The following is a 24806-nucleotide window of genomic DNA, read 5'->3' on the forward strand; positions in this document are numbered from 1 at the left end:
CTTGCGGGCAGTTAATAAACAAGTGACGTATGTCTTGAGTATCAGTGGGGCAAAAAGGGCAGGAAGGGAAGGCAAATTTTTTTCATTTTGTATAATATACTGTTCGTGGCTAAAATGTTGTGTATAATTTTGTGTTGAAATATTACCAATTTAACTTCTTCTGTAGTTTTGAACGGCAGCAGATATATTTTATTTAGCTTCTCTTTTTCGATACCGTACGAAAAAAGTTTTTTTTTTTTTCTGAAGTGGGACGAAGTTTTTCAAGGGTTAACAGTTTGTCGTATAACATCTTGCACGTTATGAGTACAGATTGGCGGTGGGGGTGTAGTAGAGTCGTGAAGGAGCTTCTTCCAACTTTGAGGGATCGCGGATATAAGGTCGTGATATTCGGTAAAAAGTTGCAATTTAGCGTGTATCGGATATTTATTAGAGGCTGCAGTGAGGTACAACAGCTAACCATAAAACTATATAACAAAAAATGTATTAGAAAACTAATCATTGATTTTGATGGATGAATAATTAAAAGCTATTATGAGCGTAGATCAGTGACCTGTAGATATTACCGTCACTAACAGGATTAAACCTGTTACTGGTATCCTTTTTAGGATGACGGCCTCAGTTTCATTTCAGTGAATTTCAGTGACAGATTATGTCTGAAATGGTACCACCTGGCTCCTCGGTAATCACGTTTGTTTCCCAGGTACTGTCCGTTTAGATTGGAGTAGTGGCACCAGTTGTACCACCAGGCTCCTGTGTGCTCCACAGCACAGTTGATTCTGTCCTTATCATTATCTCTGTCTTTCGTACTAAACGCCATGTTATTATGATATGCTAACGAATCTCCCGCTGTACCTGAATATGAACCCACTTCAAGTCGATACTGCGCCTGCTCATCACCAATGTTGAACTTGCCATATTTAGCGTACACTTTAACTCCGTTCCAGTCCTCCAGCTCCACTCGTAAAGAGCTCGGTCTAGAGACCGTCAGTCGGTGGATCTTGTCGTTTCCTAACCAGAACTCAGCAGTCAGCTGACCAAAGCCTGCTTTGTAGTCGTTCCATCCCCGATAGAAGTCTACCGAGCCATCTTGTCTTCTCTGAAAGACGGTCCAGCCTCCACCGTCAGTGCGCATGTCACAGTAGACAGTAAAGTGTCCTCTGCCGTCTGGGTTAACGGCGTACAATCCACTTTGAGTATGGCCTGATTTTAGCAGATCAGAACAATCTGACGAAAGAGAAGCACATACTGTTAATTGGATTTTCAATAGAGGATCTGTGGACATGCAGCACAGTAATTTATCACTTACCTCTCTCTTCTCTAACTGCAACATAACTTATTGCCTCAATGTGAAACACTCCTGCACTTGTAGCCGAGCAGATATAGATGCCAGAATCCTCTTCTCTCAAATCTCCTATAGTGAGCACCTTGTTTGTCCGCTGACTCCTCCCAACGGGCAGTACTGCTCCTTGTCTTTTCCAGCTGATGACTGGTCGTGGATCACCAGTAGCGCTGCAGTTTAACGTCAGAGTATCGCCAGTAGCTGCGAACACTTTTCCAGGTGGCTTAACGGTAAACACAGGAAGTGAACCCACAACTAAGAGAGTTTTCCTTTCAACATTTCCTAAAAGGTTGACCGCTGAACAGAAGTACCAGTCAGAGTCACTTTTATGGACATCGGAAATTTGTAAGACACTGTTGTTATAGTGCGCCCTCCCTTAGGTAACTGACCAGACGACTTCCTCCAGGTCACCACCGGTGCTGGGTATCCAGTCACGTGGCATACCGGAAAAGTGACGTCGCTTCCTTCTGTGACGTACAAAGTTCCAGGATGAAGAGAGACGCGAGGTTGAACTGCAACCAAGTAATCATAATTCAGCCTTGTTTGATTTCGACTTCTGGGTTAAGCTTTTCTTTTTCTTATTGATATGTTTTTTGATTCAAACTAAAATACAACAGAGTTGTTAACACTGCTCTAGTAGGAGATTTTCTCCTTGAAACGCTTGTTTTGATTATTGGCCTACACAGTGACTGTTTCGGTACACCGTACCATAAAATGGCGTCAACAGGCTCCAGCTTGGAACTGTAAAAAGAGACGCGAATGTTTGTCGAAGTTTTAGGGGAACATGAATAGTAGCTGTTTCCAAAGAAAAACCGCAGAGAGAGTTTTGTGTTTTTTAGACGAAAAACTACTCCTCGTGCTCACAAAATCACAAACCTGACTGGCTGTAAATTAACAAATTGACATCAGTTTTTTATGCGTCTGCCCTCTTATTGATGATAAATTGCGTCATAACAGTATCAAAGTGGCTGTGGAACTGCTCGGCGGTAAACTCTTACAATGTTGTGAGGCAATTTTTCATCAATAAGAGGACAGACGCTAAAAAAACTGACGTCAATTTGTTTTATACGATAACAAAACCCCAAAATGGTCAAATGCTGAGAATAAATGAGGGGAAAAGACGCCGTAAACTTGCCATAAAAAAGGCTAAGTGAATTTCATTCAAAATGACGCGAACATTGGCAATAGCTTTTCTTGCTTTTTGATTGGCCACTTAAAAAAGTCAATAAAATCTCATTGGTTAAAAAGTTGACAGTTTGGTAGCTGAAAGTTAATTTCGCATTAATTAAAATTTTATCGTCTGTACTCTTATTGATTATAAAAATGAGCCAATCAGCGCGCGAGAAATTAGGCAGATATTGTAAAAAACATCATTGTGTAACAAAGAAATGACCAAAAACTCACCATTTACTGCTAATCGCACCACTTCCCGTGAATTCCCCAGGATGTTTGTTGCTGAACACTGATACACGCCTGAGTCACTTCCGGTTACCTTGTTTAACTCAAGCTTTCCACGTGAAACCGCTGACTGAGTGATTTGTGATTGACTGTTCAGTTTACTCCATTTTACTGAAGGCTCAGGATTGCCACTGGCTGAACACTGAAACGAGGCTGTTCCACCTTCGTTCACTGTCAACGTCACAGGAGAAACAACAACAGCAGGAGATGATATCGATTCACCGGGTTCGCCTTTAGTTCCCGGCATGCCCGCAGGTACTATGTCTCCTTTCTCGCCTTTGTTTCCAGTCTCTCCCTGTAGTCCTACAGGTCCGATAATGCCTTGCTTGCCGCTCTTTCCTGGCAATCCCACAATACCCTGATCTCCCTTGTTTCCAGTCCTTCCTTTCTGTCCTCTTGGTCCAGGCGGACCGGGAGGGCCTGGGGGACCTAAGGAGCACGTGACACCCTTTGACTGACAGACATGCACTCCCGCCTCTGATAAAAGTTGGTTGATTTTGAGAATCGTTTCCGCTCTGCGTCTAGCCTCTGTCGAGTTTTTAACCGATAGAACGTGACGGCTGTGTCGGTGGGGTTTAGAAAATTGAACTTCTGCGAAAAAAGGAAAATATATCTGAAAAACTGACTTCTACTTACAAAGCCCTTACAGCGCTGCGAAATGTAAAATCTTAATCCTCTTAGTTTAAAGATAAGAAGCATTTAAAGGAGTCCGTGCTGACATCTTTGTCGAGGGCGAGCATAACCGCACGAGACGATTGAGACGGAAATACTTAACTGATTTATTCTTTCGAGATTCATCCACAGAAATTCGAGAATCAGTTGACAAGATATCCTTTGTTCATTTTCTGACGTGAAAATTATCAGAAACCGACACAAAGCTTGATCGAAATGAAAAAGACAAGGAGCTTGTTCCTCGTCATTGTTCTAGTCGTAGTTGAAGAGAACTTTTCTGAATCACTGTCCGTGGAGGATGAATAAACCTCGACCTGCTATATATAACCTCCTGTTTTCTTTGTGAACGGAACAAGCTAGAACACGCTCTTTTGTTATTTGCTTTAACTCTTAGCATTTTTCACAGTGTATTCAATCGGATCAAGCTTTGTTTCTGATTATTCTAACACAAATTCTTAACCTTTGCATAGATAAGATTCACTTACCAGTAGCATTCTTGGTTATCTTCATGTCTGCGTTTTTTAACAGCGACTTGACCTCCGCAACGCTTTCAAGAGCGTCTATTCTTTTCTTCTGCTCGTGTAGTTCTAGCTCAACTCTTAAAAGGCCGGCGCAGTAAAACACAATGGAGAGAATAGAAATAATAGAAGCAAAGGAAGGCATACTTTGCTTTTCAACAGCCATGATTTCAGAGATATTCAGCAATCCGTGCTTCTACAACGTAGTGGAAACAAGTAAGAGCTGCCTCCGTCCCTCACTTGGTACCGAGATCTCGAGTGTGGGTAACTTGCCAAATGGTAAGCAATTCCCCGATATTCAAGTCATGTGAGATAAAGCGGGGGCGTCTGAGCGACCGCATAGGCACGTACGCACGTGCGTACCTCTGGAAATCTAAAAAAGTATATGTTTATATCTTTATTGGCGAAAAGCGTCTTTAACAAAAAATCGTCTGATTTGACGGAGTTGTTATCATTACGTTGCTGCGATTTTACTACATGTGAAACGCGTATATCACAAACACTATTCAGTTCAAGACTGAAGTTCAAAACCTAAGCTAACGACTCCGTGCTAAGCTGGTATCAGTCATCACTACGATGATAACAAAGTTAAAAAAAACAAAAACAAAAACAAAAACAAAGATAGATCGGAATCTACTAATCGCAAAACAGACTTGACTTTTTAAACCCCTTACAATACTTTTTTTTTCTTTCATTTTTTTTCCCTGAGGCATGAAGAGATTGAAAACTCTTCTTCGCAGCACCGTATGAGCGAAGAGTGGTTGTCCTCCTAGCAATTCTTCACATACATGAGTGTATAGACTGCAAAACAGTAGTATTTTTTCCGAACGCGAGCGACGGTCAATATTCAAACGAAAGGTCTGGAGCGAGTGTAAAAACGGCGAGGGAGAATGGGGAGAGACGCTAGCGTCTCTCCCCATTCTCCCTCGCCGTTTTTACGCTCGCCTCATATGCGGATATGCACAAGCCCTACGGGCGTGTGAGGCTCGCGCGCTTCACACGCAAGGATCGCGCGTACCGAAAACGTCCGAAAACGACTGTTTTGTAGTCTAATGAGTGTAAGGATATGCACATTGGCTGAAAGGGAGACGTCGCATTTCTCAGACTTCTTAGACAGGCATGCCGCCAAACCCGCCGATGGGTTCGCGCCTTCGGCGCTCAAATCCATTTCTCTTCGGGGCGGACTCCATAAAAAAGGATGCACGCTACGCCCCTGAAAGTTCTATTTTCTTTTTCGTGTTTGTCTTTTGTCGGTTTTAAAAACAACTCGGAAAAAAGTAGGTTCCCGAGGCATACATGTATAAAATGTTTCCCAGCCGCATGTAGCAGACATGTAGTGCTTTAAAGTCTAAGCTACTTAGTTGTTATCGTGGGAGGTGGGGGTCGGGTCAGGCAACTGATGAGTTAATAGGCATGATACTAGCAAATGCACAGTAAGATCTTTTCATTGCTAAAAAACCCTGACGATTTGAGCAGGAACAAATCAGTGGTATAGTAGCCAGAAAAGATCTATATTATCAGTTTTAAGTTTTGGGATAGTTTGCAGGAGAGAAGTTTGCGTTAATGGGAGACAGAATACCCTCAGACTAGAGCTGACTTCTTTTATTTAGTTGTAACGAACATGACAAAGATACGCAATTACAATTCCATGCCAGCATTTAAATATAGTTAACCATATGTATAGAAAACAGAATTTATACTCGTCAGTAAAGGAAAATCAGCTTTGGGTCCGTCTTTCTGTTCATGTATGTCGCAAGAACTAACAGAAACAACCTCTCCAAAGAACTCCAGATCATCGAGCGACTTGAACCTGATAGGTTTCATAATAAAATGTTTAGACTTGTACAAACCTTATGCTGTGTTTAGACTTGAACGGTTTACCGACGTACCAGAATTTACTTACCTAGGTAAACATTTTCCGTGTGTAAACGCCAACTGATACTTTGGTAAATGCCGCAAAAGACAAAAGAAATTTAACCGAGGTAAAAGTTGTAATTACCCTGTGATCAGGCATGGTTACAGTTGGTAACCAAGGTCAAGATGACAGATATATCCGCTTGTGGCGGCGTAATATTTCACTTCCCGTGAGCAGATTGTGCGATTGTCGACAAAGCAAAGCGTTTCTTTTCCAGTTTTGTGTAGGCTATCATGGCAGATAACGTGGAAAGATTGGATCGATCTTCTTACGGCGAACAATCCCTCACGTAAAAGAAAGCATTGTACTTTTCATTCTCAGTATTATTTACAACTTTCTCTAGACAAACTTCGATCCTTTGTTGTGTAATTATTGTCGATATATTTTGCCACCAGGGAGGATGCTGCTTATAAAACGCATCCACGTTTCTACGCATATAACCATGCATACTCTAGGTATGATCAAGCAGATGAATTTTCGCCGCAATATTATGGAATGAGGTCCTTGCCTATGAAAATGATGGCACCTCAATTTGCTCCTGTTCCGCTGCGGTGGGATCCTCGTCCAAGTTTGATTTCATGACGTTGATAATGCAGCGCGCGCGAATGTTGAAAGATCAATTTGAGTTATTTGAGTCGGCATAAACACTGGACGAATGTACCAAGGTTAAGTAACTTGACCTTAGTAACTGTTTACCTTGGTAACTGTTTACCTTGGTAAAAGCTCAAATGTAAACACAGCATTAGATAGAAATTGCCATCAATGTAGTGTACATAGTTTATCAATATTTATGGTATTTCTCAGTTCTTTCGATTTTTAATATTTACCTAATAAATAATCTCCTGATAATGTTTATTTTTCCTGATCTTCAGCTGATACCAGCGTTTCTTCGAGACTGGCTGATCGATTTTCGCATTAAATAAAGCTATTACTTTTTATTTTATACAGGCGACAATTTTCGTACATTCGCTATAACTATGATGATAAACTAAGACTAAGACAAGAGTTTCCTTGGTTACTTGATGTAATACAAGATGTTAACAAAGGCAGTTCCAAACACAAGCACTTCACTGAAGAGGACATTGCGGCCATCTGGACTAGCTGCTGATACTGCTAAAGCTGTGCAAGAAAAATGAGTGTAACATCAATGCATTGATCTAAATTATCTTGAACGGGAATAAAGCTGTATATTGTTTTATGTGGGAGTACTAACACCGGACCAAGAAACCCCAGACTAGTCCTAAGAAGTTCTCTTTTGCCTCGCTGTCTGAACGAAGTCTGGGAAGGAGTGGGCAAAAGAACGGCGAGTGCTCTTGTACCGCTCACGAAAGACCCCAGACTCCACTTTGCCGAGACCACCTAGGGCCTAAGCCGACTAAACCACGTTTTGGACCAAATGGTTAAATTTGGTTGCACATTTCATGCCAGCTGTGAACACTGTTAGCCATGGTTTTATTACGACCTTCATCATAAACAAAATAAAATCTCCCAAGAAATTGAAACTTATTTTTAGTATTTAAACTTGGACGACGAAATTTATGGCCCAATCGCAGAGCTAGAACGTCAAAATCGAATCTCTATCAGGTGTACATAATCGACAAGCAGTGGGAGGAATTAAGCTTGCAGTAGTTACACAGTTTTGTCTTTTCTTAAATTTCGAGAATTAAATGTTCCTCATAATAAAAGTCGGTCCCAGAATCCATTTATCTTTTCATGTTAGCAGAATTCAGAACTTTCTCAAACAGAAACACATTTTTTTTTTCATTACCTTCAGAAATGAAGATTGGAATGTGGTTGTTGCAGTTGTTGTTTGTACAACATTCGATTTTACATTGCTTCAAGTTCCAGTTGTGAAATCTTTTAACATCAGATCGAATAACCGCACAAGCTGTTCTTTTATCTGCAACAATAAATTCAAACGAAAGAAGCGCGTTAAATATATTAATGAACTATACGTTTCGCTAAAGGAGTAATTGTAAGTGCAACATTTTCTTGTTTGGGCTAAACGTTAATTCTGCATATGGCCCAAGTGGCCCACCAAGTTGGACAGTTATACAAGGTTCTGTAGCATGAATTATCCCGAACCACCCTCTTAGAGCTAATTTCCCTGAGACTAAGATTACAAGATACAACTTAAGGAACAAATCTTCCGCAATGCCCGCCATTCACTCGGACCGTTTCAAGAATACATTCTTTAATAGGATAGTTTTTAAGTACAATGTAGCTATGTAAACAGTGTACTTTTTGCATTCGATTTTTTTATTTGTTTCTATGTAAATATCTATCTTATTTAGAGACATATTGTAGCCCATTAACATTGTTATTTTTAAATGTAACATAAGATGTGTAATTTTATCTTTTGAACAATAAAGACACTGTGAGTATAGTGTCTTGCCCAAGAACTCAACGCAATGTCCGCAACCAGGGCTCGAACCTGGACCGCTCGATCGGGAGTCGAGCGCACTACCCATGATACTGTGATAACACGTTTTTGGGCCGCTTACGGTTGTTATCCTTGTTACAACAATCCAGAGGGAAACACGCTTGCAGCGACGGAGTTTGTCAGACTCCTAGAGTACTCGGGATCTGTTACAGCAAAACAATCCAACGGGGAGACAGAGAATACACAGTTCTTGGGTCCAACAGTAGAGTTTAATCCCCTAAGGTAGTCGAAACGTACCCGACTATAACCAGAATGTAACCAAAGAATAGTTTACAAGGCAGGCTTATTTAAGCCGAAAACACGATTCCAAAGGATTACGTAAAGCTACTAAAAATTCTCAACTAAACATTATCTAATACATTTCCGAAAGCTCGATTGGCTATAACGGAATTCGAGGTTTACAAGATTAATAACTTTAAAAACAATACAGGTAGATAACAGTTTAACAAAAGACTATCGCAGGTAGTAATTACAGTTCGGTTCTAACTACAGTTATGATCTTACACAAAACAGCAGGTGTTTGGTACGGTCAATGAACTGGAACAGTAACCTGTAACTCAGAAACGCAAAACGAACTAAAACAAATATATCTATGTTGGATTTCTATATTTTCTGATAGCGAAAGCGAATATGTGAAGTTTACTCGTGCAGTTGAAGTTAGACCAACAAATGTCACTGTCTTTTTCTGCTGTTGGATTCAGGGAATCGGCTACTTTTCAAGAGAGACCCTAATGCTCTCGCAGGGATCTGCAGTGTCTACTTCTCAAAAACGTGTAGCCCGCATATGCTTCATATATTAGCTATCATTACAAACATTTTCGTATTTTATTGGGTCATTGTTAACGGACGAAAATTGCTATGAAGAGCGACAAACTAAAAAGGAAACCAACACGAACAGATTGCAACATTTATGTTGGAAGTTATTTTGGTTTTCCGCAACCGAGCATAATATTTTGATCTGCGTTCATATACACGCATATCATACACTATGCACGAATTATGTAACCGAAACATTTCTCTTGGACAGGCCAAAACAGCCAATAGAAACATATAGCAAAGATCTTTATTGGGTTCACTAACCATTCCTCTCTATTACCTGTGATCTACACGAAAATCTTACAGAATTTTTCTTGACTGTGAAGATGACGTTCGCTCAGGTTGTCAAAACGTCAGTCGCCAACAACAGTTCTTTTCAGAACAACTCTCAGCCAGATGATCGCACTATATGAACTACAGAATATTTCAAGACGACATTTTTGTCAATGCCGTTCTGTTTTCGCGTTTCCATTTACAAAAACGAGATTCTCGCTGTCCTTGAAGAGTGAGCTGATTAAATCCGGAAAGTTCTTCCTTTCGGAATATTTATGTATACATTTTTACCTAAGTATTTTTCTTACTTGCGCAGTTAATGCATCCTCTCATAAAGGCAGACTGAACCTTTCCGTCTCCATCTTCGTACTTCACTAAAGCCGAAGCGCAGTGGCTTGTACCAAATGATTCCCGATCTGTGGCACAAATCTGGTTTCGCTGATTTGCCGAGCAAGTAGCTGCATCGGGCTCGAGGCAATAATTGCAGTGTCTATATTGAGCACCTGTCAAAAAATGAAGCAATTCGGAAAAGTATTTAATTTTTGAACGGTCCTCCTACGATAATATTATATTTCTGCCTTCACTTTTAACTTTTGAGAAGATATTTCAAATTAACACTCGAGATGGCGTTCACCATAACAACTCTTCATCAAAAATACTTCACTTTGAATAGTATTTTCAATTCCTCCAATCCAATTCTCTTCTCGGTATTTATTTGAAAATGTGCTGAAGCATTGTCTCTCGTGTTTGGTGTTTCTTCTAATGCTAGTTGCTTCTATCCTGTTGCTAAATCTACATCAGTATTTATCAAGTACCGGAATTTTATCCATCATTAGCATCAGATGCTTCCTCGGAGACCCAGGGACAGAAGGCCGGATCAAGAGGAAACCAAACGAGCGAGACCAGAGCAAACCAAAGTTTACAAGAGCGAACGAAAGAAATCTCACGACTTGGTGGAAGCCTAGTGTCGATTGGCCACAGAAATGTGCCCCTGAGCTTTGCCCCTGGGTTACGTTTCCGAAGTGTATCACAGTCACTTCAAGTTTGGTAAAGCGAATCGCGAATTTCCACGCCCAAAGTACAACACAATTGATGTTGTTGTATCGAGTTGTCAAAGTTTTTTCAATAATTAGAGGCGAGGAAGCTTCAAACATGGGTTACTTTTGTCTAGGGAACTCCAGGCTTGAAGTTTCGTCAATGCTTGAAGGAAACATTTGCACAACTCAAAAGCACTCCCAGAGTGGATTCTTCGGTTTCTCTGACGCACCATGATCCGTGAGATCTTGGATTGAACTGTATTTGTTAAAGAAACTCAAAATCCGTTTTCGAATTCTGTCGGATTTAAGAATCCAATCTTGGATTTTCTTAAAGAAACGCACCCTTAGATCAGGTTTCAGCGCGTAACAAGTATGCTCAGATGCAGTCTAAGGTATTTGTTTCATAGCTAATAGCAATGTTTTTATTACCTGCGGGTGGTAGGCTTGGAGCCACGGTGTTACAATTGTCGCCTGTACAGCAAATGATTTCGCCTTGCATCAAAAACCAACCTCTGCTTGCTTTATAAAACTCACCCACTGCCGCATACAATGCCTTTCTGCTCTCTGAAATGATCAAATCAAACATGGATAAAATTAACCGCGTTTATATCACAACAACAAGCGTTCATAATGCTATTTCTGTAACACTTAATTAACGTTTTGCCAATGGACCCGGTTGTTTTTGGTCTTAGGAACCTGGTGGTACCCTTTAAGACGTTCACCCTTAAGCTCTTAGATACGCCCTTATTTGAGGTCCATAACATGAAACGATTACTCCATTTGACGGGAAATGACGCCATTATTTCCAAAGAACTGCCATCTTAGATTCTATGACTTTTTTAAAAATGTAAGAAAGCCACCTAACTGAGTAGCTCAACAATAGTCATAACCGAAAGCGTAAAGCTAAAAACAACTTCAAAATATGAAAGATAGCTTCCGAGCAAACTCTCATTGAGTCGCTCTCACAGAATAGGGCCCCGCTACTCCCAGAGTTGCCAAGAAAGCTTGCTCGGGGGTTGGTCAAAATATAGTTGCCATGGGAGTATCACATGGAGAACGTCAGTGGAAGAAAAACAAGGCAGGCAAGAGGGGTGGGCAAGATGGGTCGAAGGCGGAATCGTAGCATAGGACAGGGCTAGGTTGGAGAGAGTTGCAGCCTTAGGGGCTTCCGCCCGGCGCGGAGAGAGCTAACTAACTAGACAACTGTCTAACTGACTGACTGACTGACTGACGGACGGACGGACGGACGGACGGACGGACGGGCTGACTGACTGACTGACTGACTGACTGACTCACCCACTCTGACTCACTGACTCACTGACTCACTGACTCACTGACTCACTGACTCACTGACTCACTGACTCACTGACGCCCCACCGCGGAACTAACTAGCCAACTAATTAATGGAAGCATCAAGATCCTGGCCCATCATACTAAACTTCGGGAGGAGTCACCAAATGTGGAGTTCAGGCATTAATGATTTTAAAGTTACAAGCTTTATAAGTTGGTAACGGCCTCTAAAGCACCCCCATCCCTGGTGTGAATAAGGCAAGACGTATATTCTTTTCAATAAACGTTTACCTACTTGAACAATCAACGCATCCTCGGAAAAAACCTTCCATGGTATTTCCAAACTGATTCTGATAACGTACTATAACAGAGGCACAATGAGCTGAACCCAGTGACTTCGGATCTGTGGCGCAAGTTTGGTTTTGCTGGTTCGCGAGACAAGTGGCTGCATTTTGCTGGGTGCAAGAATGACAATATTTTGTATCAACACCTGTTGGCAATACAAATAAAGAAATTTTTCAAGGTCAAAAATTGATAGGGCATATAAATGACGGTCTCCTGTACCGAAGGCTATTAATCCTTGTCATTCAAAATTCTTTAACACTGGTCATGAGATTTCTGTGTTCTCTGCCTTACCTGGCAATTCCACAAGTAAGACAGTTTACTTTAGAAAACACCCTGTAACAACGCGCGCGCTAAAAGCTGTATCCTGTAGCAGGGCGCTTATATGTACCCGGCCTTTTTCCACCCTGTCCTGCAGTGTACAGCAGGCACTCTCCGAGCAGAGTAAGCAGCTTAGCACAGAACATTTTCCTTTCGATAATCGAAATAAACGCGTGACATTCCTTTTTTTTCCTCGAGATGTTTTCCTTTTTTTTTCCGTGTTCCTTTTTAAAAAGTTCTAGAAACAATCTTGAAAGATTAGGAGAAGTCATGACTACCATGAAATCACTCGCCAATGGAGTTTCAAAAAAGAAGTTTTACATCGTGTCTACATTTAATTGCTACTGTTGGACATCTATCACTATTTTACAAGTGTTGTAACAATTAACTTGTGGGACACGTCAGCTTCTCACAAGGTAGCTAAGTTTCCCAGCGTTTCGTCCTCATAAACATTTCACAAATGTTCATCTGCTCTATACCTCAGTAAGAGTCTCCTTGGCAGCCGTTAGTAGAGAGCTTAAGCAATGACGACGGCGACGCCAAGGGCGACGGCTGGAAAAAAAAGGATTTGTATTTTATCTTTGAATTTCGCAATTATCTGGAACTGTTCAGTAAGCCCTGCTCAAACTAACGATATAACGCCAGCGATCGATTCCAGATCAAAATACGAAAAATTAGCCGCCGTAGTTCAAGTTCTTCAAAAAACGCAAAACTTAGTCATTTCACGTATAACGCATGTGCCCAGCCATTGTTTTGCTCATTATACCTTTTGTTTGGTGATGTTCCCGTTGCCGTCGTGGTTTGTTTTAGCTCCCTATCAGGGACCTTAAGCAAACCACCACGACGACGACGACGACAACGAAAACGTCACCAAACAAAAGGTTTAATGAGCAGAACAATGGCTGTGCATGTGCGTTATAATCTTTGTACATTTCTTTGCTGTCCTCTGCAAAACAACAACGTGAAATGACAGGGTTCTGCGTCGTCTAAGGAACGTGGAAGACGACGGCTAATTTTTCGTAATTCTATTTGGAATTGACCTTTGACGTTGCTTATTTAGTCTGAGCACGTTTTTAGAGCCATTGGCGCACTGAACAGATCTCGGCAATCACTAATTTCGCTTGTAAAATATATAGAGGATATTACACGGTGGCGAGAAGATATAAATTTTATCTTCGAGTGGCAAGAACAAGAACGAGTGTTCTTGCCACGAGAACATTCATATCTTCGAACTAACTTGTAATGTTCTTTTTATTATATAGACATAGTGATGACGGCGTTTTTGACGATTTTCCGAAGATTTTCGACCACTTTCCGAAGATTTCCGAAGATTCTCCAAAACTTGTCCGAAGGTCACACGAACGTTGCCGAACATTTTCCGAAAATTTCCGAAGATGACCAAAGATTTCCGAAGGTTGCCGAAGACTGCCGAAGACTGTCGAGAAACCCCCGAAGAAGTTTCGATGATATACCAACGAATTTAAGTACAATTTAAGAGACAAACTTGAATCAGTGAAATCATCGATATCTTCACTAGTGAGGATATGGAAAATACGCCACTCAAGTCCCGGATGTGGTTTCGTATGAATTTTACGAGTGGTGTATTTTCCAGTAAAACACTCGTGTCTATATAATAAGAATTAATTTTTTTACTAGGCGTCGTCCTCGGCGCAGTCTTAGTTGTCGTTGCTTAAGCTCCCTACTAAGGTCGTCACCACGACGACCCTGCTATAAACTTTTGCGAAGTAGACTACCACAACAAACGAAAAAAGCGTCTCTTGTAACACAAAAAGGTCACATCCGGTCATAATTTAGTTGTAGTCACACAACAGTTTTTTTTTCTAAATGTATGATAATAACGAAACACCTGATGACAACTTATACCAAGTCAAGGCAGAGAATAGAAGTTTGTTTAGCGTCTTGTTAGATAAACATATTTAATTATCTAGCCTAGCTAGCTGTTGACATTGGTATCGTTAGCGGGATAAAATTAATGTAGCGGCATGAACACTTAACGTCCTATTTCGAGTCATGTGGCGGAGCATGATCTGGCTATGATGGACACGTGCTATGATATTTCCTATTTGGGTCGATTAGTACTGAAGCCGATCATGGTAGCCCCTGTCAGACCAATAGCATACTAAGTATCCTGGGCTCAAAATCAAAGTTTTGGTGTTAACTTCCTCTTAGTTGGTCTATGGAAATTTGAAATTCTTGACGCGTCTGTAAAACATTTTCCAGTACTGACATATCAGTTTACAAGTTCAGAAAAATGAACTTTGCCCTATGTTGTTTTAAGCGAGTTGAAGCGAAGTCCAGTTCACCCAAAATTTGATTTGGCAGAGATGACGTAGGCCCACATTAGGCTAACAATTATGTTTGGTACGTGATCAAAGTTTTATCCGAGCCACGCCAAAAACAATAATTGTAAATGAATTTCACTTTCACTGCATCAAACGACCTCTCAAAGGTCGGATACCGGATTTGTCCGTACTATATGTTTCATTTTCAACAAAGAAACCAAAATAACGAAATGATCTTCGCAGTGTGTCGAGGTGTGTTACTTATAAACGTCTTTTACATCTAAGGTCACACACGCCACCAAAAACCAAAACATGTCTGATTGGACGTCGATGCGGTAATAACGTTTTCTTTTTTATAAGAATATGTTTTATAAGAATATCGAGGCTGAAATTTGCGAAATTTTAAGAAAATATTAAAAATAAACTCGAGGCTGAGATTTTGAAAACAATGTAATTTTGTATGTTGACAATTTCTAGTATAATACAGTTACATGTTTTTAACTAAATCGTATCAGGAGCCATAATCGGAAAATTCTTCCTTTTTCTAAATGGCAAAACTAGCCAAAAACCAACAAAAACAGACGTATTAGCCGTATGCTCGATTCCTGTAACATTTCTGCTGGCGTTACGTGCGTCATATCAGGTTTTGATGGTCTTTGATGCCTAATGTCTATAAAATAAGTATAATCTAAGAATATTCACAAGAAGATTTTTCGCCTAAAATCGGCAGAAAAATAAGAATATCTGGCCTCGGCAGGAAAAATAATATTCTTATTTAAAAAAAAAAGAGTGTAACGTACCGTGCAGTGTTTGATATCCAGTTTCATAGAATGTTTCTGTATGACGTGACTTTTGCTTAGATGCAAGTAACGACATACATCGTAAACATTAGAAAGTCACATTTTTATCAGTTGGAGGTCAATTGTGCTCGACACTAAACTGAAAACACCTCTTTGCCGACTCAGTCTGGTCATAGTAAATTTGCAACCGCTTGGCAGCGAATTGCGCTAAGTAAAAATTTCATTATTTTCTCTATGGAGAATTGAAAAGCAGTTTCGAACAAAATAAAAGAACATTATATTGTATATACATGTACTTTCGAGAGTCATGTGCTATAAAAAATAAGTTTAAAGTTCAAGCAAAGGAAGTCTTGTGGCGCGAGCTGGAGTAACTGAAATCTCGTCGGTTGTTGAAAATCACATTTTACAGAAACGGATTTCGTCAAAATCGACATTGTTGAGTTTTACGACTTTAAGACGCTATTTTGTCAATTTAAGCCCAATTTTACACTTACTTTTGTGAGTAATATTTCGATGAATTTTAAAGAACTATTGTATTCGCATACTTCAGAGCATGGAACAGAAAATTAAAAACTGTTTCTTACCCAGGGCGTCCGCAATGAGCAATACCATAACGATAAATAAAAGCTTCATGTTTGAATCTTCCACCGAAATTCTCTCTTCTCCTGAGTTTTGATAACAGACTTTTGATTTACAAGTAGGTTGGTTAAACCCTATAAACAGCAGCGTGATATCAACACGTGCAGGTCATCAGCATGATGGAAATATTTGATTGGGCAAAAGTCCACTGGATAAGCGCGTGCACGAATTGATTGACAACTGATTGATTGACGAATTGATTGACAGCTGTAAGCTTACGAATGATGACAGATATAGCGTGCTCCTGATACTAGAGGAACGGTGAAAGGCAAATTCTTCGACGAATCAATCCCTGCTGGGCTCGGTTTCCGTTGCGAAGCTCTAGTAATATGAGGATGTTTCATACGCGGTGATTGGCTAACTGTTCGGGCAAGATGGCGCTATCTCGCCCGCTCAGAATTACCCGTTGTATCCCGCTCTTTTTACCAGGTAATAAAACCTTTATTGATCAAGCTTACCGAGTAAAGATGGCTATACGTTAACTTAGTTCCTTTTTTTTTTTTTGCGTGCTTTACATGGAACCCAAAACGTCTTGGTCCATGATAACCTCTAAAAATAACTTGGCCAATATCCGACCATTTTAACCTCAGGCTTGGTCAATAAACCCATTTAGAAAACAGTCCTAAGAAAATACGCGCGCTGATTGGTTAAAAATCGTGTTTCTATAACTCGATAGAGACGTAATGATGGCGCGAGCAAAGAGAATTTACATTTTGATAATCAAAGTTAACAAGTTGTTTTCCTTTTTTCGTCGCGGTGTTTTCTAAAAGAAAAAGAAGACATGTACCCCGTGTTTCTCTCGAGCTTTAGTATAACTCTACTAGCGTTCTATAACGAATGCCGTCCTCTGATTGGCTACGATACTCACGTTTTATTCTGTGATAGATAGTGAGTAGCGTAGTAGCGTGCGCTGGGGGCCGCTTCTTTGTGTTTTCGAAGTGTCTGTGAAGAGGATTTAGATGAGAGTTTTGAACGACTAGTAGATTTATACTAAAACAATTGGATTATCCGCTCTCGATTTATATGCGTAATAGTTGACTCGGACTGCGCCCTCGTCAGCTATCACGCGATAGAAATCTCGAGCTCATAATCGAATTGTTTATTACTCGATAGAAACACGGTACATGTTTTCTATTCCTTAAATATAGATGGTTTTCAAGTGACGTCATCAAATTCCAAAATCCAAAACTAAAGAGCCACAAAAGTTTTTATCTTCATCAGGCATAAGGGGATCTAAATTCATATCTCTTTACAACCATTCAGCTCAAAAGCGTGCTTGGTCTGGAACCAGCGCAGTTCGAAAGTTCAGAGTTATGGCGGTGCGTGACATACGCTCCGATCGCATTTGTGGAAAAATATACACTTAAGTAGTGATGTTTAGCCTTTTAAGGAGTTTAAGTGTTAGGAAAAGTGCTTGTGTAAATGTTTGTTGGTTCAGTTCACATAATCAGTCGCCTAGATGGCCAAAGTAAATTCCAGATGTTTACACTATTTTTCGGCTGCCCATTTGGTGGAGCACAGAGCTATTTTGTGTAAATTTACGCAAAACATTTCGACGAATATCTGAAGTTTGGGAAGACGCAGAGACCTCAAACTTGGAGAAGTGTCTTCTTGACCTATCTCCTATAACATTACAATTTCTTGACTCTATCAACTGAATAGTTTTTGATTTAATTTTTCGTTGCGTGAAGGTGAAAACCACCTATAGCGACCAATGATCAATTTAAATTTTCTCTGTGTACTTTTGCGCGAGGGTCAAACGGCGATTTTCCGTCTAAGATGTAAACCTCAAAGTGAACAAAAAGTTTTGCTACTCGTTTTGAAATAAAAGAGAAGCTATTGTGAAAACCTGTAAAGGCTGGCGTGTGGTTGTTCTCCAGACTCCCAGACTCTCTAACAAGTGTGCTAACATGGATTTTTGTCTTCAGTCGACAAAATATCACGCACACTGTTTGGTTGAAGCGGGGGGGGGGGGGGGGGCTGCGTCCTCGAATATGTTATTATCTAGGGTATGGCTTGCGCCGCGTGTTAGTTTAAAATATTGTATAGATTTTGACCGTTTTGACTTGAAACTGACAAGGTATGCTCTGTGCATTCTGGTCAACAATGAAGTATAGTTCTTATCATTGTTGTTATTCTGAAGCCTGTCTCATGGAACTCGAAAAAAAAAAAATAACTGCCGTTATCTCCATGGTCTATTGTTCGTTTGCCTAGTTCTTAGTCTTCAGGCTGCACCTGGATGACTGGGGCGGTCTGAAATTGAGTTTCGAGTACTGGGTCAGGTCTGAGATAGGGTAGGGTAAATCACTCATGTTGCTCTGAATTCTAGTACGCAACACACCCCTACCCAGATTTTTGGGGAGTACCCCCGGGTTTTACTCATTATATTTCTGATCTTATTACAGATTAATGATACTGGAATAACATGCCAGTGTGACATTACAAACTCTCTTGTGTGGGGTACAATTTCATACATGATCAATTTGTGAACCCAGTCTAGATAATCCGCGCATCCGGTAAACTTTCACCTTGATCGATATCGACGGACCAAGCAGAGCTTTTAAATAGTTTGGCACAGTTACAAATTTCAGTTTAGCCCTTGTGTTACTCGCAGAGAAATTGAGTGGAAGTGTAAGGACCGCTTTCCAAAACCCCGTGCCTAACTTATGACCAAAATCTGCGATTTTCCCTACCCAATTTATGACCTAAGAAAAAATTTGATACCCTATTTTATACGACCGTTGCGGCTGAAACAGTTGCCCTAAACATAATTTAATAATCTCAGCAATATCAAACGTGAGTTTCCACAATTCTTCTAGCTCTTTCCTTTAGTAATCCGTCCTTCTACTCCCATTTTTTTTTTATGTTCACTTAAACGAGATGGAGGCTAACTCGATAACCTCGCGGCGCTATTAGCCTCCGTGCACAAACTATAGATCATTGTCACCTTTAATTGTTATATATGCATCTTTTTTTTCTTTTTTCATGCTAATATTGTAATTTCAAAATGTAAGTGTAAAATAAAGTGAAGTTGAAGTTGAAGTTTAATTTTTGAAGGGCTTTTGTTGATGGTCTTTTGTTGATGGTCTGATGAAAAAGTAGCTTCTTCTAAAAAGCATACCCAGTTCAAGACTAGAGTGCGAAAACTGTATCCTATTTATGACCAGAATGGCCAAAATCGATACCCTATTTATAACCAAAATGGCTGAAAACCATACCCTTTGAGCCCGCACATACCTATATAACCCATATATGGGAGTACCCCCCCCCGGGAAATTTAGCGACATTGCTATCTCGAACTCGGTTATGTCATCTTTCCCTTAAGAGCTGAGATCGCTGAAATCGATGAGATCGCGGGGTTTAATAACTTTGCGCATTTCACGCCACTACACGATCTAACGATACACGGCTGCCTGCTAGGGCCGGTCAAGCGGATATAAATTTCCGGCTGACCGTAATGAGGCCATCGTAATGATCCGCGTATTGTTTGTCACCAGATATTTAAGGCCGCGTTTTCCAAAAGCCGGTAAATGCTAACCCAGGAGTAAAAGTTAACTGTCTAGTTTTTGTGAAGTTTGAGATAATTCAAACTCAAAACTGAAGGACTAGACTGCGAGCAATCTCTCTTTTCCTCGAAAATCCGCGGGGAAGAACGCAAACTATGAGCATGACATGCTAGCGGCGATGCCGCAAGCCGCTAGTAGCGCGGGCGTCTGAAGACGAGCGACGCCCGCGCTACTAGCGGCTTGCGGCATCGCCGCACGCAGGTCACGCTCACAGCCACGCTCGCTTTGCGTTCTTCCCCACAGTTTTCGAGGAAAAGAGAGACTGCTCGCAGTCTACTGAAGAACAAGCAATAGAAGCAGAAAAGGTCACTGCGAAAAGTTACAAAATTTAAATCAAACTTTTCACTTCAGTTGCTGGGTTAACTTAATCAGGCTTAATTTTGAGCAACCCGGCCCAGGGTATAATTAAAGTATTAGCTTTTTCGGAACGCGATCTCTCCAGAGATAAAATAAAATGCATCTGATCTTGTGGAAGAAATGAACAAGAATCTGAAATTTTGGAGAACATTCATAACCAACGTCGAGAGGTGGCCCTGTCAGAGGTCTCTTGTGCTCCTCTTTAGCCTGCGTAACAAGAGTTCCGAAGAGCATTTTACGCATTCTGGCCGCGTGCAAACTGCGGCGAGAACAGAAAAATCGACTGCAAAAATAATAATAATAATAAAAATGATCGCTTTGGCGATTTTTTTGTTCTCGCTCTAATTTGCGCGCGGCCAGAATGTAGATAAAGCTCTTCGTACGGGAATGATTGCTACTCAGGCTAGGGCGGAGTGAGAATCATCGGCTAAAAATCTGGAAAATGATGGCGAAGCCTGCTCACTTAAATTTGAAATTTATAAAGGAGAAGTCGAAAGTAGTCAGCCCTACCCTACCCCTGGAGCGTAACCCGACAGCCAAGGGTAAACACTTCCGAACAATGAGTCACGGCCCCAAAATAAACGCAGTCGCGTTGTATTATCATAGACGACTGTAAATGGCGTCATATTTTCCTCGCAAAAATATCCATGTCGATTTTCGTGACCTCCGTTAATCCCAAAATTGTAAACACGAAAGAATCGACTAAGAAATGCTAAGATAGTGCTCAAGCAAAAAACAATCAACTTAAAAATAACTGCCATATTTATTGCCAGGGTAACAAAAGCAAATATCCGCACACAGAGAGTTCGAGATGACGCATGACGTCAGAAATACAACATTATGTACATGTTATGCCAAAAATCAAAACAGTAAAATTATTTCAAACAATGAAACTTGCTGGCGCTGTCTTTGATGTTAAAGGGGTTTAATGATTTATTATAATTCGATTCTTACAGTATACTTCCGGTTTGGCGGCAGATGAAGTGGAACTGTCGACGCTGTTGTAGACTACGAGTAGTCCCTCTTTCGCTTAGTCCGTGGTGCGTGACGCGAAAGAAAAGCGCGAGAAAAAACATGGCCGCGCGAAATCCTGGGGGCGAGAAGAACGGCCGCGCGAGATCCTGCGGGTGAAGAAGAACTTTTCGCGCTTTTCTTTCGCGTCACGCACCACGGACTAAGCGAAAGAGGGACTACTCGTAGTCTAGCCTGCGTAGCAAGCGTTTCTGTGGGGTTCAGCAAAGAATTACAGCGCGAAAAATGGAGCGAGTAAAAGAGGGGGGAGGGGAAGGGGCTACCGTACCACTCGAAATACTGAAATGTTAACGTCTGAGAAATATTTGAGTTTCTTCCGGTCACTCGAGCACAGTATGGGCTTTCCCGAGTTAATGTTTGCTTCTTTTTGCGTTTAATCCTAAAATCTGGGCATAATTACGAGACACTCGGCATGCCGTGAGTTGCCCCAAGTAGGCGCGATCTTCAAGTGTTAGGTCAGGCGTTTACAAGAGTATCAGTTGAAGTAGTGCACGTCTGCACGCAGCTCAACTTTTTAGACCCTGAATAAAACTATTGTCCTTTCAATTGCACATTTCAGGTCTTTTTTAAAAAACCAAAAAATCAGACAGATTTGGTTGATGCTCTTGTACTGATACGGATTGATTTTTTCTAGTACAGTGTACACGTTCGCATTTCTTCAAACGTACTCCAAATATGGCATGTTTTACGCGGCAATAACATACATGTCAACTCTAACGTCTAAGCCCCCCCGGGGGGGGGGGGGACTCCCATGTAAAAAGGCCGGGGATGTTCATCGTACCTTTTACGGGTTTTGCGTGTGTGCTTGAAACGTTTTTCATCCCGTAGAGGTACCAAAACCTTGTTTTCAACCCCTAAAAAGTAAGACGAACTCCCTCCCCGACCTTTTTGTGGGTTATATGGGAGTTTCTCCGGGGGGGGGGGTATAAACCTGCGAGGCAGAAAACGTCTGTTTTAATTTAGGCCTACGCACAAATACACACGACTTTCTTACACCTGGCTGAAACATTTGAGCTATTAACAGCCTGTAACTAACACACTTAAGAAAAAAATGTAAATTGTAACCAGTGCAAGAAAAGAAAAATTCATGATTTTGAACAAAGCTTCACTTTCTGCCATCTCTCCGATCAAGGAGAGTGCACAGCTAGTGACGGAGCGCATTCCTGACATCCGAGGGCGGGAAACCCTCGAAATTTCTTCAGAAATCTTTGGAAAGCCTTGGGCAATTTTGGGATATCTTCGGATATGTTCGGGTCTTCGTCGAAAATCTTACGGCTAAATGCATGCAGAGGACTGTCCACTGTGAATAGCCCACAGTGCACGTGCAAATTAAGTCTGACATGGTACCGAAGTTGTCTGCTGTACCTCAATATTTGGTCTTCCTTTTCTTTGTATCAAGTTTCTTGAGGCAATTACCATTAAATTGTCCACATTGCCTCGGCATAGTAGCACATCAGGGGCACCCAACGTCGGTTGTTTTCTCTCGAATGCTTTTAAACGCTGTTTTAGTCTATCTGGAGTACTGAAAGCTTTTTATCTGTTCGGTTATTCTAGGGGAACTTGAGTGTTCTCGACTTTATTAAGGCTTTTTTTGTCCATTTCCCGAAAACCTTAGGTCTTATCGCCTTTCCGAAAATGACAGCTGACCTTTTTTCGGCACCCAAAATCCGAAAACAACAGGCATTAAATTTCTCATATCACGAAAGTTCGAGGTGACAATTCTCTTAAGAAAATCAGAGGGGATTAAAGGCGTTCCGAACAGATATCTTTCCGAAACGATCCGTTGAGTGCCCCTGGCACATAACACAAAGCGATCGCGTTCGGTGGTGAAATGTCCGCCACAGGCTCTGACAGGGAATTGTAAGGTTGTGCAGTCGGAGATATGCTTCTGTCATCACCTTTCCGAAACACGTAGTTTGACGTGTTGAAACATAGAGACGTCTTTTAGTTCTCCGAGCTCGGAAATTTTCTGAACCCCAAAGATAATCTGGAACCCAAATCTCCCACGGCCAAGCAGAGCGTGATCTGAGAACGAGATTACTTTTATTTATATTTTTTTCTACATTTTCGTATACATATAGTGTCTTAAACGGCTAAAATCGTAACGCAATTGCCAACAGCATAGTGTCAGGACGGATCACACACAACGTCTGGGCTTCCAGTGCCATTACATAAAATGTTGATTTTAGCAATAAATGGGAGCTGAACTTCGACAAATGAATCATTCAAGCTAAATGAAGGCCTCTAATGCCCTCTAATAATCCTTGATTTACGGCTAGTTCCTACGCAATATCAGTCTGCAATATTTATGCTCTGTGTTACCATAGTTAATAGAGGGGAATGGTTATGAAACCTGACAAATTTCTTTGTTTTAGGTTTTTGTTCGCTTTTTTGGCCTTGACCGTGCACAAAACACGTACAATAATTGTCTACTCCGTACTGAGGAACTAACCAAACCAATAGACTGAAACGTTTTGGTAATGTAATTCATCCAGAGTGTATCATGGAGCGCATACAAAAGATTGTGCACGGCCGTGGACCTTCCAACATAAATCTTGGCATCTTTCTTTGCTCTTTTGATGTTTTCCGGGCTTCATAACCATTTCCCTCTAAAAACTATGGTTTTAGACAGCGATACACAATAGCCGGACCACATTCGATATGTTAAAAATTCAGCTTAGCAGTGAGGCTTAGAGGAGACAAACAAAGGAAATTGAACACATGTTGAATAACAAGGTTTATTCATTTTTTTTGTTTGTGTCCTCTAGGCCTCACTATCAGGCTGAATTTTAATATATCGAAAGCGAGCCGCAAACACATTCTTATCATTCTTACTCTGGAAAATGAAATAATTTTACACTCATGATCACTACAATGGTTCATCGCATATTAACTCGCAGGGGAAGTATCAATTTAGACACTTGAGTCTTGGCTATGGCTGCTCTCATGGTCATTTGCAACAACAGAGGTTCACTAGAACAACCAAAAATCCAAATACCGTCAGAGACACGCCAAATGGTAACGCGTTGTATTTGTCGCTGAAGTGATATAGCCCTTTGTTATTGTCGTCATCAGGGTCGTAACCAGGAGTGAGGAAATAACCTGCCAAAATGATGCTTCCCAGCGTGAAGGAACGAAGTCCAATCACAAACCACTTGGTTGATGAATCCATTCGGTTAGTTGGTTGTGTACTCGTTAATGTATCGGAACTTGACATGTTTCAAGAGAACGTAACTTCCGCAGTTAATGCGAATATTTAATCAGTATCCTTTCGTGACCTTGAATAAGAATAATACCTCCGGATCCGTACCTTAAGTTGCGTGTCCTCTGAGGTCTTTCAATCGGCAATACTAGGTTGATTCATGCAGCCAGTCTCTTACAGTAAGATGAATTTACTTCGATCAGACGTCAGTTTAGTGAACTTTACTCGTACCAGGAGGTGCGGTAACGGACGTATTCCAAATATGGTAAGTTCCCGGGTAGTCTCCTGCGCAGACGCTCTTTGGGCTCGTTACCGAGTCTTCCTCCACAAACGTTTGCTGAAGCCAAGGGAACATTCCTTGCCCTTTGTTTGCTCGCGTCCAGATCAAGGTTGCGGACTTAGGAGTCCATAGAGCGTCTGCGCGGGAGGCTAGTTCTGGAGCGAATAAGAATGGTGATGGGAAGTCTGTTAACCGTGACAATC

The 24806-nt window shown here is 41.0% G+C and overlaps 1 protein-coding gene and 1 pseudogene across 2 annotated transcripts; both read right to left on the reverse strand.

Moving 5' to 3' along the window:
• Positions 1-404: 404 nt before the first annotated feature.
• On the reverse strand, positions 405-4265 carry LOC110058612 (uncharacterized; annotated as a pseudogene). Its single transcript, XR_016206259.1, has 4 exons — positions 3955-4265; positions 2744-3388; positions 1307-1851; positions 405-1224 (listed from the first exon to the last, which is right to left on the reverse strand). The product of XR_016206259.1 is annotated as an uncharacterized LOC110058612 (transcript).
• A 1309-nt stretch (positions 4266-5574) lies between these two features.
• On the reverse strand, positions 5575-16266 carry LOC149115737 (putative skeletal organic matrix protein 2). The gene is made up of 6 exons (XM_089285948.1): positions 16112-16266; positions 12057-12251; positions 10901-11035; positions 9743-9937; positions 7671-7802; positions 5575-7021 (listed from the first exon to the last, which is right to left on the reverse strand). Exons 1-6 carry the CDS (start codon positions 16158-16160, stop codon positions 6918-6920), a joined length of 810 nt encoding a protein of 269 aa, XP_089142074.1. The 5' UTR covers positions 16161-16266; the 3' UTR covers positions 5575-6917.
• Between the last annotated feature and the right edge of the window lie 8540 nt (positions 16267-24806).

The sequence above is a fragment of the Orbicella faveolata genome, unplaced genomic scaffold, assembly GCF_042242905.1.
Source record: "Orbicella faveolata isolate gen_17 unplaced genomic scaffold, um_ofav_v1 contig_13, whole genome shotgun sequence".
Lineage (NCBI taxonomy): Eukaryota > Metazoa > Cnidaria > Anthozoa > Scleractinia > Merulinidae > Orbicella > Orbicella faveolata.

Excerpts from the sequence above, each read along its gene's own strand:
- LOC149115737 (XM_089285948.1), bottom strand. The coding sequence starts at position 16,160 with ATGAAGCTTTTATTTATCGTTATGGTATTGCTCATTGCGGACGCCCTG. Across the intron at positions 11,036-12,056 it reads AGGATGCGTTGATTGTTCAA|AGAGCAGAAAGGCATTGTAT; the intron begins GTAGGTAAACGT and ends TGATCATTTCAG. Across the intron at positions 9,938-10,900 it reads TCCAAGCCTACCACCCGCAG|GTGCTCAATATAGACACTGC; the intron begins GTAATAAAAACA and ends ATTTTTTGACAG.